This window comes from Pteronotus mesoamericanus, unplaced genomic scaffold (assembly GCF_021234165.1).
Source record: "Pteronotus mesoamericanus isolate MK-2021 breed Mesoamerican mustached bat unplaced genomic scaffold, CSHL_Meso_final contig_27, whole genome shotgun sequence".
Classification (NCBI taxonomy): Eukaryota; Metazoa; Chordata; class Mammalia; order Chiroptera; family Mormoopidae; genus Pteronotus; species Pteronotus mesoamericanus.
Genome location: NW_026555115.1, coordinates 18,915,728 through 18,932,518, shown reverse-complemented (window position 1 = coordinate 18,932,518; position 16,791 = coordinate 18,915,728). Strand labels below are relative to the sequence as shown.

At 47.8% G+C, this 16,791-nt stretch overlaps 1 protein-coding gene across 1 annotated transcript in view; it reads left to right on the top strand.

Annotated features, from left to right (window-relative positions):
* The window catches only part of NUP210 (nucleoporin 210), a 122,741-nt gene that overhangs the window by 76,408 nt on the left and 29,542 nt on the right, over window positions 1–16,791 (top strand). Inside the window, exons 21-29 of the mRNA XM_054575085.1 lie at window positions 2,017–2,145; window positions 3,233–3,360; window positions 3,454–3,589; window positions 5,025–5,087; window positions 5,312–5,491; window positions 8,042–8,122; window positions 9,191–9,322; window positions 10,613–10,771; window positions 13,535–13,626. Coding sequence (XP_054431060.1) covers window positions 2,017–2,145; window positions 3,233–3,360; window positions 3,454–3,589; window positions 5,025–5,087; window positions 5,312–5,491; window positions 8,042–8,122; window positions 9,191–9,322; window positions 10,613–10,771; window positions 13,535–13,626 — 1,100 coding nt within the window. The remainder of the gene's footprint in view (window positions 1–2,016; window positions 2,146–3,232; window positions 3,361–3,453; window positions 3,590–5,024; window positions 5,088–5,311; window positions 5,492–8,041; window positions 8,123–9,190; window positions 9,323–10,612; window positions 10,772–13,534; window positions 13,627–16,791) is intronic.

The following is a 16,791-nucleotide window of genomic DNA, read 5'->3' as shown; positions in this document are numbered from 1 at the left end:
TTTCCCCCACCTCTTCTCCTTCACATACCTCCTTTCTGTCAATCAAGAATCAAGGGGGTCTGAAACACCTGGAGAAGCAGGGTGCTTTAACAGATGTGCACAATCTAGAGTTAGGAGTGGGGGCAAGTCCCCACGTTGCCACCAGCTGGCTGGCAACTCCTCTCACTTCCCCAAGAGTAGTTTCTTTAAAGCATTGTCATGTGGGCATGAAGTAAGCTGAGATGTTCAAGCAGACAACAGGATACCACACAGCCTCTCCATGGATGACAACATGACACTGTCCTCCACTCATGTCATCTGAAAGGTGGCTTGACATCCCACCTCTAGGAAATCAAGTGGAAGAAGAATGGATTTCCACACCACTATTTTGTCTTTGTTTAAAATGTGCAAAGTGGTCCTTTTGAAAGAGAGGGAAAAAATTAAAAAGAAAAAGCAGTCATCAGCAGTTGGTACAATGTGTAATTTCTTCACATTGTGAAGTATGCCAGCTACTCATGGCAGTAACTTTTTCAGGAGGGTCACATCAGATCCTTGCATTATATCCTCAAAGAAAGCTTTTGTTTCTCCCATTTTTAAATGAGTTCTCTTTGGGGAAATACAGTAAACCAAGATGAATTGTCCTTTGTGAAACTGGAGACCTGTTGCTTCCAGACCCCTTCCTCAGCCTGGTGATGGCTCGGGTTATGTACCCTACTCCTTGCCCTGCTGCACAGTTCCATTCTAGTTCCTGAAGGCATCATCTCGGGAAGTGGAAGAGTGTGGTAGAAGGAGCCCTACACTGGATGCCCAAGCACCTAGGTTCCATCCCCAGTGCTGTCCCTTCAGGCTGTGCTCTCAGCCTGTGTGAGCCTCAATTTCCTCATATGTACATTGAACGAGTTGTACCAGAAACAGTCATTCCCTAATAGATGATGGTACGTTGGATTTGCAGACTTTTTCTCCAGAATTTCCAAGTCTTAACAAAGCTAAAAGTAAAGCTAAGTAAGCAGGCTAAAGCACCAGGTTTCTTTATGTTAACTGAATGACTCAACTCTGCCCCTGGCTATTGATCTAATCAAGACAAGTTTGTTGGGGATAGTCTGCACTGCATGTTAAGCTCAGCCCTGAGGCTACAGTAGGGGAGAAGACAGCCCCCAGTGAATATAAGACCTCAAAGCCAGAGCCAGATAGAGATGGGAGGCACCCCATTGGGTTCACCCACTAGCTCCAAGACTCTGCTTATCCAGCCTCCAGACTACATGGTTGAGATGCACACCTAAGCAATATGACAACTTGTTCAAAAATCCACCTGCAGCATGAGAGAGTGATTGGATGTAGGTTGAGGAGAGGTTCTTTTGAGATGGGATCCATGAAAGTGGGTAGAGAGAGGTTTAACAAGGGGGCTCTTTCGCAATGAAAGGCTGGAAAACAGTAGCTCAGATGTGTTCACTCAGAACATTTAGGACATTAATGTTTATTCAGAACATTAGGAGGTCTATGCTTCACATGGAGCTGTGCTAGAAATGAATGTAGAGATGAGTGAGATGCAAAGAGCTTACACTTAAGACCACAGAGACCTCCACAGTCCATTCCCAGGTTCTGTGATTCTGTGATTCTTTGAGTTCAGGTGAGACTTCTGAATGAGAAGCAGCTGCCTCATGCCCTCCAGCCCCTGACTTGCCAGATGCTTTTCTATTATTGGAGCTGCCGTGGCAAGTTGCCTGGACAGAAGATACATGCCCCAAAGCCACTGATTGCCCCACTTTGAGCAGCTTCTCTTTTCTTCTGGGTAAAATGCACAAAGGAAACAAATGCTCTCTGAGATCCATGCCAGCACTAATATTTTACATTACAAGCTTATCCCCTGGCTGGCAGTGGGGGCTCATGATGAGGGGTGGGCAGGGCAACATTTGGGTTAGGATTTTCCTTGTTCACAAATTTTGACCCCTGCCCGAGAGGTCTCTGGGAGATGGCATTCCGTGGTTGATAGGTTGCTGATGTGAGCAGCTGTAACTGAGCCCACCTTCAACCCTGCAGGTACACCCTTTGCTTCCAGGCACATCAACCATCATGATCCACGACTTGTGCCTCACCTTCCCAGCCCCAGCGAAGGCTGTCGTTTATGTCTCAGACATTCAGGAGCTGTACGTTCGAGTGGTAGACAAGGTCAGTGTCAACTTCCTGATATGGCCATTTCTCTGCTGATTCACAAAAACCAAGAAAATGCTGTGGGTGTGGGAGATATTTTTCTCATGTTCTTTGCTTTTTACCCCTTGGTTTCTGCAATCCCCTGCCCGCCTTCCTGTGTTGCCACAAGCTTGCAATGCCATCTCTCATCTCTGCTGTTCATGTACATGATACAGAATAACCTTGGAGATTGTATTTCTTTAGCCCAGCTGACATCAATACAGTTTGGTTGTAAATAAAACTGTATCACTGGAGTTGAGTTAATTACATATCAACCCTGACTTGGGAATTTCTCTCCTCTAGCTCACATAGGTTACTAACCAGCCAGGTGCATATGTTGCTGAACATGATTTTTTCTCCCCACTATTTAGGTTATGGATTCTCAGGAATTTTAGAAGCAAACAAATGAAGCTCATTAATGCCAAGCCTTTTGCAAAGTAAATACATAATCTAGGCTTTTTAAAAATATAAATAGGAAATGTTTATACTTCAAATACTAAAGTAACTATAGCTAGGCTTATAGAGGATTACTGTCACTTCCTATTTTCCAGAGTGGAAAGATGGTTAGTAATTAAAAAGGGAGTGTCTGCGCAGCTTAGACGACTTAAAAAGCCAATATTCTCTTACAGTCTCATATTCCTCCTATGGTCTCACTTCCACCGGTAATTCACTGACCAGACTTATTTCTTCACTAAGCATTCCTGGCTCCCATTTCCTAAACTTCTTACTGTATGTATTATATGCTGCCAGGTGTGAGATTTTCAGTCATTAGTGCACTTATTGAACCCCTACTGTGTACCTGCTGCCATTCTAAGTTGTGCCTTATCAGTCTAACTAGATTGTTAGTTTTTTGAGTACGGAGTATAATTTATGCATCTGAGTACCTCCAAGGTCCCTTGTATACAGCAAGTACTCATTTGATTTTTATTTGTTGGTTGGCTAATAGTCTGGAGGTCAACCCAGGTGGCCTGTCCCTAACTTCCAAGAGTTTCTCGGAAAGTTGAAGGTTAGGGGGTGGAATTGGCCATTCAGAGGCACCCCTGAGTATCTGTCCCCTGTGACGTAGGTGGAGATTGGGAAGACAGTCAAGGCATATGTACGTGTGCTGGACTCTCACAAGAAGCCTTTCCTGGCCAAATACTTTGCCTTCATGGACCTGAAGCTCCAAGCAGCCTCCCAGATTGTGACATTGGTGTGAGTCCCCCAGGGGTCAAAACAGGGCATCTCGGGGCCAGCGCTGACAGGTCTGTCTGCGGGGAGAAGTGCCAGCCCTTCCTTCTGTTCCAGCTCCTTTGATGAGGCCCTTGACAACTACACTGCCACGTTCCACGTTCATGGTGTGGCCATTGGCCAGACGAGTCTCACTGCAGTTGTGACTGATAAAGCTGGACAGAGAATCAACTCGGCCCCACAACAGATTGAGGTAAAAGCTGCTTCTCTTCATGCCACGTGGGATGAGCCCAGCCACTGTGGGACACATGGGTGGAGAGGGGACTGTGTCTTTTTGTGATGGCATGGAAATTTCAAGGAAAGTTCAAGAAGCCACTGTGAAGAGGCAGTCTGAGAGTATTTGCCCTGCGGTGTGCTCTGACTGCCAGTCTCAGGGATCTTGCTCACTCAGAGAGTGAGGCTGAGTTACTTTAATCTCCCTCTGAGACATGGGCACTGATGTGGCTCAGAGAAGGGAAGTGACTTATCAGTTGGCAGGGGAGTGGCAGGACGTTCTTTAAACTGTTGAAGTTCCAGAAAGCAATGGATGAGCAGGAGCTGCAGTTGTGGGCCCATGTGTAGAAGCTCTTCATGGCAGTCAGTCTGAACTTTGGAACACAGGCCCCTAGAAGGAGTGAGCTTTCGGAATGGGAGCACCTGGAGCAAGCAAGTCCTGGAAATGGGAGCTCTGAAGGCCCCCAGCATCATCTCAGCAAGTGACTTGGCACTTTCTCATGGTGTTAGGTTTGACCAGAGCCCTACAGTCACAAGGGGCCAAGAAGTCCTATCCAGCTTCCTCCTTCAGCAGCAGCACTAAGCTGTCTGGCTCCTGCCGGCACCTTCCAAGGGTCTCAGCCACACATGGGCTGGCAGGCTTTATATTAATTAATCTGCGTTTAAAGCTGGTAGATGTGGATTCTATCTCTGCATGGAAGTGCACCTTTCTCCTGGTGAAACAGAATTCATTTCTGCCTATAAACAGCACAGCCCTAAGAGACTAATCCTTATGCACAAAGCAGCCCCTTGGCCGACTGGCACTTTGCCTCACCCATAAGCTCTCCTTATGCCCTTGCTAGGTGGGGATTAGAGTGTGCAAGAGGAGGACATGGGGCTTCATCCTGCTGCAGAGACTGGGGATTTTCATCTCTACCCTGGAACCCATTTTCTGAAAAGTTTTCAGGGCATTGGGATAGAGAACGTCTAAGGCAATTTGTCAGGAGAAATTTAGTGAAAGAGGCAACCTTCCAAAACTCAGTTGGGGAGATAGCAAAGGCAGTGGATTGGAAACTGACAAGCATCAGAATCTCCTGGAGGTCTCAAAACCCAAACCACAGGACCCCACCTGATTCTGCAGGTCTGGGCTGGAAAAAGTGCATCTGAAATGGTTCCCAGGAGACATTCACAAACAGCAGAACATGTCCCCCCAGCCACAGATTCTTGGGCCCATGGGTGAGAAGACATCCTGTGGGGGCAACTCAGGACCCTTCAGAGTTGGCACAGGACCCAGTCTCTCCCTGGTACCTCTTCAAGAGGAGTGATGTCCATGCACTATGTTCCCATCTCCCTGAAAATGTCAAGTGTCTATTATGCCCAGCATCATGACCTTGGAATGCAGCAGTCCCCTCTCTGTCTTTTGTCTCCACACCCAGGTCTTCCCGCCATTTAGGCTGATACCCAGAAAGGTGACTCTGATTATTGGGGCCATGATGCAGGTAGGAACCAAAGGCTACATCCTTGCTCCACTCCTACCCATGACCAGACACCTGCAAAACAGTAGCCACCCACCCTGCCCTGGCTTCAGGCATGTCCACCTTCTTTGGACATCAGGCTAAAATGGAATGCGCTGGGGTGCTGGTGCCCTCGCCCTCAGAGGACCAGGCTTGGACTGGCCAGAAGGATAGGGGCTGATGGGCACTGCTGTTTCTCCCCACTCCAGATCACCTCTGAGGGAGGCCCCCAGCCTCAGTCCAACATCCTCTTCTCCATCAGCAATGAGAGCGTGGCAGTGGTGAACTGTGCTGGGCTGGTTCAGGGCCTTGCCGTTGGCAACAGCACTGTGTCGGGGGTTGTCCAGGCTGTGGATGCTGAGACTGGCAAGCTCGTCATCGTGTCTCAGGTAACAGAGACAGGTGCCTTCTGAATCCTCTCTGTCGTGATGGGGCATACCGCTACCCCCCAGCAGCTGCCAGGGTGGTCAGCTGTGAAGGGGAGGAAGCCCTGTTTACTGGGTTTGGGCTCTGCTCCTGAGGACCATCCCTCTCTGAGGGTCTTGCTTCTGCCCTTTGAGTCTACAGTTCGTGCCTGTCACTGGGACCAGCCCTACCAACTGGGGAGCACCTGGACTCTTCTAGACCAAGTCTCTGCAGCTGCTTTTTAAAGGACAATGTCTCTAGCCTCCTGTCCTGGGGACATTCTAGTGCCTGGCGTTGGCAGCAGCTGTGATGGCGGACACTGCCCAGAGCACTTTATATTCCTCCTTTAGCCCTCAGCACCTGAGTGTTTTGTCATTCTCCCTGTTTGCTGGTGAGGGGCCTCAGAAGCTGTTAGTGGCCCCAGTTCCTACAAAGCAGTTCTAGGGCCTGGCCTGGGACGATCAACATGAGAGTTCTTGGTCCTTTTGTTCATTCGCTCGAAGCATGGCTAGAGATGTTCTGAGAAAAGGAGTGGGTGCTATTGGCCCTGTCACACTTTGTGGATTACAGTGTGAGTTTTCAGAGGTGTGCGCTGGCTCAGCTCTTTTAAGCATAAATAATTGGACACCAGTAGACCTAGGTTTATATCGCCAGGAGAAATGGAAAACCTGAGTCATCCACTAATATCTTTGGCTTTACTAGAGGTTATCTCCCAAGCCTCTCTGCCGGAGTGGGGGACATTTCCCAATTGCCCTTCTGGGTCAACATGATGCTGGAAGGCTGAGTTAGGAAAGTCCTCTCCCTTAGGAGAGACCCCTGCTCCGTGTCGGTGGGGCTGACTCCAGGCACATAGAAGTTGGTGTCCCTAAATCTGATAATTTCACTTCTACCCAGAGGGTGGGTGTCCCTTAGGGCCTCTGGAAAGGAGATGGGAGGTTGTTTTTAGCCCCTGAGAAGGGCTCGGGATGCTTGGACTCTTCCTGACACCCTGGCCTGCAGTGACCTGCAGAAGCCTCTCAGGGAAGGCTGCTAAACAGTTACAACTATGCTGGAAATACGGGCTTCAGAAGAGCATTTTGTTTTGTGTAATGTGACTGAACAGGGACTTTTCAGAACCCAGTCATTCTGTTCCTTGTCCAGAATTGGGACCCTGGAAGAACACGGAGTACCCCAGGGAGCAAGCTGATAATGTGCCACCTGGGAAGGAGGCTTATCTTGAGGCTGATCTTGAGCTGTCATTGAGTTCATTGATTTACTCCTTACCCCAGTAGTTTCAGTGTCTCTCCAAGTATCCCAGTTAAACTGCACATTCCTTTTGAATCATGGAGATGACACTCTGATTCTGCCTATCAATTTTCTAAAGCCAAGAAAGCAGTGGGAATGTAAAAGTCTATGCTGTGGCATACAGGAGGGTTCAGATTGATGTCCTTGAGAATAAAATTGAGAACCAAGGAGGCTCTGCCCTTTTTTCGCTCTCTAAAGAAGATATTGTGGCCTCAGGAACTGGCTTATTATTCCCCTCTTGGGGATTCCCCAGGTGGCGGAAAATGGCAGTTGCCTGGAAATTTGGCCAAAGGGACACACAGCCCTGCCTTTCCCTCCTAGCCATCGCTATTCTTTGTAGTCAGACCCTGCTGGACTACTGTCTCTTGGTGTCTCCCTTCTGGCAGGTTGTGGGAGGTGCTAGGAGAAGGCACTGATGCCCCTTGGCAGATGGAGAGGCTGTATGATCAGCTGCATATGAAGGGTATATGATTCTGGTCAGAAGCTTCCACTTCTATCTGTCCAAGAATCAGCAGCCAAGGTCAAGAGGTGGACCAGAACTGGCAGTAGGAGACCGAGCAGTGAGAAGGATAAAGGGAAGGAAGGGAATAAATGCTTATTGAGGACCTACTATGTGCCAAGCAGTAGCGCAGGTCACAAGACACAGGAGATGGGCTCAGCATGAGGCTATGTAAGAAGGGTTTAAGAGTCTTGTTAGCCTATGTTCCCCATAAGTCAACAGGACCGTGAAGAAGCCATTCAGGGTAGTCTTTGGCCAGGTTTAAAGAAGTATAGAGTTCAGAATGGAGGAAAGTATGAGGCCTGCCCTAATGAGTCTCTGCCTGGCTCCTTTTGTCCATTTACTTTGTTCAGTCAGAGATCAACAGGCTGGATTTGAGGTTGAAAGGGTCTGGAGACCTGTCCTTTGAGGGCTTCCCAGCCTAGAGAAGAACAGTCCCCACTCACTGCCCCCAGGTCTCTGCAGTGCTACCTGGAGCACCTGGATCAGACAGGTCTGTAGGCTCAGAGGGCTAGGGTTGGACCTACCCTCGCTTCCCCTGCCTCCACCCTGGGGAATGGAGAGACAGCCACAAGCTAGGCTGCCTCTGGAAGAGAAGCATTGAACAACAGCCTCTGGGTGCTTTCTAGCCATAGCACTGAGCAGGCCTTGGCAGAAGCCTTCTTTCTTGGAGGGGTCCCATCTTGAAGCTCCTGTTGCTAGCATGTTCCCATACCCTCAGCCAGTCTGAGCTCCAAAGCCCTTTTTCTAGGATCTCGTGGAGGTGGAAGTGCTGCTTCTCCAGGCGGTGAGGATCCGAGCCCCCATCACTCGGATGAGGACAGGGACCCAGGTGAGGTGGGCCCCTCTCCAGCTGCTCCTGTCTGTGCTGTCTGAGAAGCCTCTAAGCAGGCTCTGGTTCAAGATGAGGTTAGGGGAGTCACTGCTGGGATACTCTACTGTCTGCTAGAGCACTTCCTCACTCCCCCATCATCTGCATAACTCTCTTTCCCTGCAGGGTTCAGCTCTCCTTCCTAAAGGGAGCTTTCCCTGAATTGCCTGTGCCATACCACACCTCCATACCACACAAGCACTCCCTGCTACTCTCTCTCACAGCGCAAAGCTCCTTTTGCGCACAGCATTTATCCCTTTCCATTCCTGTGTGGTGCACTTACTGTGGTAATGCCTAACCTTTCCACCTCTAGGAACAAGTGTATGGTGTGTACTCTACTAACTGCTTTCTGTGTATTAATTCATTTGGTGTTTTTAACAACGCTGTTAGGTAGCCAGCAGTGTCATGTCCATGTTATAGACCAATAAGTGAACATGTGGAAGCTGAAAGCTCTACCCAAAGTCACACAGCTAGTAAATGATGGAGCTCGGAACCAATTCAACTCAGAGTCTGGCTCAGAGTCTGGTCATACCTTATGCTGCATGGTGCCCACATGTACCCTCCAGTAGACACTCAGTAAACATAGGCTGGAGAAGACTGTGATCCCGCCTGTGCCCATCCATGTGAGCAGGGCCCCTGTTAGATTGAGAAAGAGGTACCCAGGCAGGAACTGTAGGCAGAATGTAGCGTGCTGTGCTGTTGGGGACTGCAGTTGTCCTAGAGCCCAAGGGGGTCATTTCAGGAATGGAGCCTCTCAGCCAAGATAAAATACAGCCAACAGCCCAAGAAAGATGGGTGGGAAGGAGCTAGTTCTGTCTTTGGCTCCATTATTTGATTTTTTATTACATCTTCACAAACCTGTACCATGCCCATCTCTGGTGAGGGCAGAGTGGACGCAGCTCATGTTGCACAAAGGAGACACAAAAGTCCCAGGCAGTGGAGGGGGAGCTGGGGCAGTGCCCCAGGGCTTCCAGGGACACTCCTGTCAGTTGGAATCTGCTGGTCAGGAGCCTCGCTTTTCTCCCACAGATGCCTGTTTACATCACCGGAATCACCAACAACCAGAACCCTTTCTCCTTTGGTAATGCTGTGCCAGGTTTGACCTTCCACTGGTCGGTCACCAAGCGGGATATCCTGGACATCCAGGGGCGGCACCATGAGGTAATCACATGCCCAGAGCCTCCCACCCTCCATCCTAGGCCAGAGTCCGGGGTGGGGAGGGTTCTCCCAACTCTCTGCACACGGGGTCTGCATCTTCATGTTAGGCCAGTCCTAACTTCTTTCTTCTTTCTTTTGAGGCTCATCAGGACTCCTCCCAAACACTGCCATCACTCCCTATCCCCCTGTGTCCTTCCTCAACTCTCAGTCCTTGTGTCTGGGAATACGATCTCCCAGCATCGTTTTCACAGTGCTAAAAGACTGTCCACAGTCCTTTTTGTCTTAAGCACATTCTTGCTAACCACTACAGAGAAGGTTATAGATAACCTACCAACAGAAAGTGGCAAAAATGACAACTTCGTGGAGAAGTCACAGAAGTTACAGAGGGTCCCTAACCTGTTACTTCTACTCCCTTTCTGAGACGATGCCTGGCAAACCTGAAGCTTCCTCCTGGTTTATTACAGAGGCCAAACTCCCCTTTTTTAGCCCTCCGTTGGGTGGACCATTGCCCTTCCTCAGATCTCAGAGCTGGAAAGTGTTGGAAATATCTTACTTAAACCTTTCTTTGTGTTAACTGGAGCTTATACATGGGAACGGACTCCTCAGGGTTGCCCCGCGAGCCAGTAGGGAGAAGGGACTGGGTACTAGGCCTGGTGACTCCAGGCTGCCACTGCAAGCAGGCCTAGGGCACACAGGACCTGAGTGGGAGGTGGTTCTGGGATATGCTTTCTTGCCTTATGCATGGATAGTGAGGGGAGAGTGGTTGTGAAGGGCCAGACACAAAGATGGAGTTTCCTAGAGGCTGCTCAAATCTCATCTGTTACAGGGTGAATGCTTTCCCTAGCCGACCCAGTGGGGCCAGGGTTCTGTCCCCAGTGTCAGGGGGCTGCCTCAGACTTTTTGTAATACATGGGCAGAGTGACTTATTCACCAATATCCATAGCAGAGGGGCTCTGCAGGGAAGCACTGCTAAGCCTATCATCCCTCTTGGTGATTCATAACCACTTCTACACACTAAAGGCTCTGAGAAGTTTTGCTGTAAAAATGTTGGCTGTAGTGGGTCGATCCAGCCTTTTCTGCATTCACTTGTAAGCATGGTGAAACTCAGCATGGGGTGTGCTGTGCTCATTCTGGGGTGATGCAGTCTGCACACTCTGGGATTAGCAGGCCCTGACCAGAGCAGGAAGGCAGCAGCCTTTGAGAACAGTCTGGGGCTTCTGTCTGGCTCTGCCCTTTTGGGGGTGCTGGGGGCCCCAGGACTCTCCCTGACAACACATTTGGTGTCTGTCCCAGGCGTCTCTTCGGCTCCCGTCACAATACAACTTTGCCATGACCGTGCACGGTCGGGTGAAAGGCCGGACTGGGCTGAGAGTGGTGGTCAAGGCTCTGGACCCCAAAGCTGGGCAGCTGCAAGACCTTGCTGAAGAACTCTCTGATGAGATCCAAATCCAGGTAAAGGACAGGTGGGCCAAAACCACATGTGAGAGGGAGAGTAAGTGCCAGCCCAGCACCCTTCTCTTCTCAGGGGCTGTGCTGGTGCACATCAGTATTTCCACTGCCACAGGGCAGGACCCTGCCCCTGAGGAGTTCTTGGTCTGCAGGGTCTGGAGTTGGGGGTGTGTAAGATGCTGTGGGAGCCCCAAGATGCACTGACTGAGAGCTTTGCAGAGGAGTGACATTTCAGGATGGGAGGAATTGGCTGGAGACCAGATGCAAAAGCCTAAAGGTCTGAAATAGCTTGATGTGTATCCAAAATAGAAAAAAATTCTGAGCTTGGAGTATGGGTGTTTGCATGGGAGGAAGAGGCTGGAAAATGGTCTGAGCTGGGCATTAATGTAATTGTGTGAATTTATTTTGCAAACACTAATAGAGGACCTAACACGTATACATGCTTTCCCCATTTCCCAGTGCCCCCGTGAGGCTTGAGGAGCAGGAGCTGCAGGTGCTGCTGCTTAACAATGAGCCTGTGGCCCCGCAGGAAGGTGTAGAGGGGAAGCAGCCCCTCCAGGTCCCAGTAGGTGGGTGATGGGCCCTGTGGGTAGCCTGAGAGATGGTGTGTCCCATCAATTCCCAGATGAAAACAAAGCTTCAGAGAGAAAGGTGGCCTGCTCACAGCCCCTCAAGGGCACACTACCGATTCAGGACCCAGAGCCCAGCAGTCCACCGCCCACCCCCAGCTCAGCTTCCTGTATTTCTCCAGTTTGCCCTCCTTCCTCCTCTGTCTCTCTCAGCCCCTCTGTCAAACTGGGGAGTTGACAAGTTGCTCTGAAGTGCATTTTTAGCTTCAGGGACCCTGTTTGGCTGATCCTCAGACTCAGTAACTCTAGGACCCTCATAAATTAGGAAGGAAAACTCAGAGCATCTCCTAACTATCAGGGGAAAAGAAATGGGTTCAAGCCCCTCTTCAAAAAGAAATAAATCATTTCTAACCCCATACCCCAATAGGCCTGCCCCCCTCCCCTCACTATGCATGCATAAGGCAAGAAAGCATATCCCAGAACCACCTCCCACTCAGGTCCTGTGTGCCCTAGGAACATACCCCAACAGGGGTAAAGAAGCAGATTTTCAAAGAAGGAAGTGCCTATTCACCAGCACCCCTCAACACTGCATTGTACAGTGTTGTACACAGACACCAACACACAGCTATGTGCACACAGACAGACATAGACACACAGATGTATGTGTTTATGTGCACATAAACACAGATAGATAAACACACAAATGCATGTTCTTTCTAGTTAAAAATTAAGTTCTAGCACTTCTCATGGAATTGCAGACAGGGTATTGCTGCTTACAAATTCTATAACCTCAATTGGGTCACTTAATGTCTTTATGCCTGGGTTTCCCTAATTGATGGCATATAGAGTTTTGAGAACATCAGAAACTTAGAGAAGCTGGATCCACAGATGTGTTTTATTTAGCTCATTTAATGCTTTCAGGATGAAACAGTTTTTCTTTGTCACCAACATTTAAAAATAGGAAGATTTCGTATAAAAATCCAACATGCAAGTTGTCCATAAGACATTTATGTGCCACATGGCACAACTGGCCAGAGATGAGCAGCCGCCTCCCCTTCAATAGAGCCATGCTGTCCAGTTTGCCACAGGCCTCCCCACTCCCTGCTCTCTCCCTGGCAGTCCAAGTGTCAGTGGCCATTTACCATGGTGCTTGCATGATTAACAGGAAAGTGAGATTCTTGTACCTTCATCTCCATCTAAAGGGGAATAACAAAGTATACATGGTTAAGAAAAAGAGAGGGAAACATATTTGTGTGTGTGTGTGTTCTGTACAGGATGTGTGTCTGAGTTGAAGTCAGCGAGGCTGCTTCACTGGATGCCATCTGCCTTGCAGAAGGACTCACCTGACATCAGATTCCCCATGCAACTGTCAAAGGTTGTTTGTTCTCCCCATTTAGGAAGCGCTGCCACTCACAGTATATCAAGTGGATCCCAAAACTCTTTGAGGCAGGCATGGCAAGAACTATTTTAAACTTATTTTACAGACAAAAAATACCTAGGCTTGAGGATTATATGGTCAGAACATAGTGGCGCTGCAAGGGAGTTGGGTTGGTTTCCTCTAGGAGACTCTATAGCCATCGAGGGCCTCTGGGCCCCTGGAGAGTGCCAGGATTAGATTGAATCCAGCATTATCAGGTTTATTATCCTCTGCTGGCCTGAGGTCACCGACATGCCCCCATACCTACTCCCACTCTGTGGGTCCAGAGAAAGCCTGGCAGGATAGGGAGAAACATAAGGACCCAAGGGGTGAGATGGGTTGTTTTGAGATGGTCATGGTGAGAGAAGGAAGAATTTAGATGGTGCTTTCTCCAAGCTCAGTTCTGGCAAACTTACAGTTGAGCAATATTCTAGGCCCTATAATTCTGTATGCCGCATTTTGTGCATACATCCTGGCAAACAGTTCACCTCCCCCCACCTGCAGCCCTGGCCTAGGAACTGAGGCACAGGCCCATCCTGCCTTGCTCTGGGAAGCAGCTGCCATCAGGGCACACAGCGTGCACCTGCCTGTTTCTCCACATCACACCCCTGGCCTCTCAAAGTTTAGCTCTTAACCAGCACATCATCAGCTCCCTGACAGGTGCTTGCTTACAACTGTTACTCATCTGTGAGTCCCTCTTGGCTCTCCCTGCTGAGAGAGAACAGATATCTGAACATGATTCCAGTGTATCATATGAAATAAAATGTGCCCTTGTTCCAGGTGTTTGAAAAGCTGCTGCTGCTGAACCCTGAAATAGAAGCAGAACAAATATTAATGTCACCCAACTCATTTATAAAGCTTCAGACGAACAGGTATGTGACTCAGTTTTTAGCAAGGTCATGAATCTGCACTCACATCTAGCAGTTCATTTGTCAAGGTCATTAGCAGCTGCCCAGGCTGGTGTGGCACAGATTATTTGAATGTCGTCCTGTAAACTGAAAGATCGCAGGTTTGATTCCTGGTCAGGGCACATGCCCAGGTTGTGGGTTCGATCCCTGTTGGGGCACATACAAGAAGGTAACCAACCAGTTGATGTTTCTCACATCAATGTTTCTCTCGCTATCACTCTCTCTCTTCTTTCCCTCTAAAAGCCATGAAAATATGCCCTCAGGTGAAGATAAAAAATAATAACATTTAAAAAAAAGTTGTCAGCAACTGTGGCTGCTTTAGGTGAACTGAACATCTTTCTTGATGTTGCCTTTAAAATGAGTGTGGTCTTTGAATTCCTCATCTTGGAGTGGATGTCTCTGCTCTTCTTCATCACTTAGGCCTGTAGAGAGCCGCCTTCTCCTTCCTGTAGCCTAGAAACTGTTTAATGTCTGCTGCTAAAATCCAGTACTTCAAAAAGGAAAAAAACCCGAACTTGGAGGTGCTAAATTTTCCAAATGCTTGTGTGTCTGAGACTTGCCACTCAAAGTGCATGAGCATCGCATGGGAGCATGTGAAAATGCCAATCTTGGGCCCCATCCCAGACCTGCACTTTAACAGGATCCCCTGGTAGTGGGAATGCACATTCATCTTTGAGAAACACAGTTTTAAAGCATATCTGCAAACATAATTCCTACCTTGCATTCCAGGGAATGACTTCCACTTGAACTGAAGTTGCAAAATGGGGGCTGTAAAGACCATAGGAGCACTTATATGTTCCATGAAACATATATATGGTATTCATTAAACCAAATTGTCTAAATGCTGGGCTGCGTACCACCCCCAGCTTCAGGAAAAGAGATGGATAACAGGTCATACCCCTAAGGAATCTGGCGGGGGAAAAGGGGAAGATAGCATGATAAGAGTTATAATGAAATGAAATGTAATGTTCAAGCCATAGCCCAAAGAAGGGCCTTTTTTTTTCTTTTTCTTCTTTCTTTTATTTTATTTTTTCAAATACATTTGTCTCTGCCTACCCCCCAACACTTTCCCTTGCCCCCTCCCTCCTTCCCTCCCTCAGCTCTTCCCCTTTGGTTTTGTCTATGAGTCCTTGCTATATGTTCCTTGACTTTCCCCTTCCCTTCCTTTTCCCCACCCCGCTTCCCTCTTGTCTCTGTTGATTTCTTTTCCTTTCAGTGTTGCTGGTCTTATTTTCCTTGCATCTTTGTATTGTTGGTTAGGTTCCGCTTATAGGTGAGATCATATGGTATTGGTCTTTCGCCCCCTGGCTTATTTCGCTTAGCATAATGCTCTCCAGTTCCATCCATGCTGTTGCGAAGTTTAGTAGTTCTTTTTGTCTTTCTGCTGCGTAGTATTCCATTGTGTATATGTATCATAATTTTTTGATCCGATCATCTACTGATGGGCATTTAGGTTGCTTCCAACACTTGGCTACTGTAAATTGTGCTGCTATGAACATTAGGGTGCATAGGTTCTTTTGTATTGGCGTTGTGGGATTCTTAGGGTATAGTCCCAGCAGGGGAATCACTGGATCAAAAGGCAGTTCCATTTTCAGCTTTTTGAGGAAATTCCACACTGCTTTCCACAGTGGCCGCACCAGTCTGCATTCCCACCAACAGTGGACTAGTGTTCCCTTTTCTCCACAGCCTCGCCAGCACTGTTGTTTGTTGACCTGTTTATGATGGCCATTCTGACCGGTGGGAGGTGGTACCTCATGGTAGTTTTGATCTGCATTTCTGATGGCTAGTGATGCTGAGCATCCTTTCAAATGCCTCTGGGCCCTCTGTATCTCCTCCTTGGAAAAGCGTCTGCCCAGGTCCTTTGCCCATTTTTTGATTGGATCGTTTCTCTTCTTGGAGTGGAGTCGAGTGAGTTCTTTATATATCTTGGAGATCAAACCTCTATCTGATGTATCATTAGCGAATATATTTTCCCATACCGTTGGCTCCCTTTTCATTTTGCTGATGTTTTCTTTAGCCGTGCAGAAGCTTCTTATTTTGATGAGGTCCCACTTGTTTATTCTTTCCTTTCTGTCCCTTGCTTTAAGAGACATATCACTGAAAAAATTGCTGTGTGGGATATCTGAGAGTTTCCTGCCAATGTTCTCCTCGAGGACTTTGATGGTGTTGCGATTTATATTGAAGTCTTTTATCCATCTTGAGTTTATTTTTGTGTATGGTGTCAGCTGATGATCCAACTTCAATTTTTTGCATGTAGCCATCCAGCTCTCCCAACACCATTTGTTGAAGAGGCTATTATTGCTCCATTTTATGATTCTGCCCCCTTTGTCAAATATTAGATGCCCATATAGACCTGGGCTTATTTCTGGGCTTTCTCTTCTGTTCCACTGGTCTATGGGTCTGTTCTTGTGCCAGTACCAGATTGTTTTGAGTATAGTGTCTTTGTAGTAGAGTTTGATGTCCGGTGTTGTGATCCCTCCTACTTTGTTTTTCTTTCTCAAAATTGCTGAGGCTGTTCGGGGTCGTTTATGGTTCCATATAAATTTTTGAAATGTCTGTTCTATTTCTGTGAAATACATCACGGTATCTTAAACGGATTGCGTTGAATCTGTAAATTGCTTTGGATATTATGGACATTTTGATGATATTAATTCTTCCATTCCATGAGCACAGTGTATGCTTCCATTTATTTGTGTCTTCCTTAATTTCTTTTTTCAATGTTGTATAGTTTTCTGCGTACAGGTCTTTTACGTCTTTGATTAAATTTATGCCTAGGTACTTTATTTTTCTTCTTGCTATATCGAATGGTATTTTTTTTTTCTGATTTCTTCTTCTATTGCATTGCTGATGTATCAAAAATGCCTTTGATTTCTGAATGTTGACTTTGTATCCTGCTGTTTTGCCAAATTCACTTATTAGGTTGAGGAGCTTTTTTGTAGAGTCTACAGGGTTCACTATGTACACTATCATGTCTTCGGTAAACAATGATAGCTTTCCTTCCTCCTTTCTTATTTGGATGCCTTTTATCTCTTTCTCTTGTCTGACCACTGTGGCTAGGACTTCCAATACGATGTTGAAACGAAGCGGTGACAGCAGACATCCTTGGCGTGTTCCCGATCTTAGTGGGAA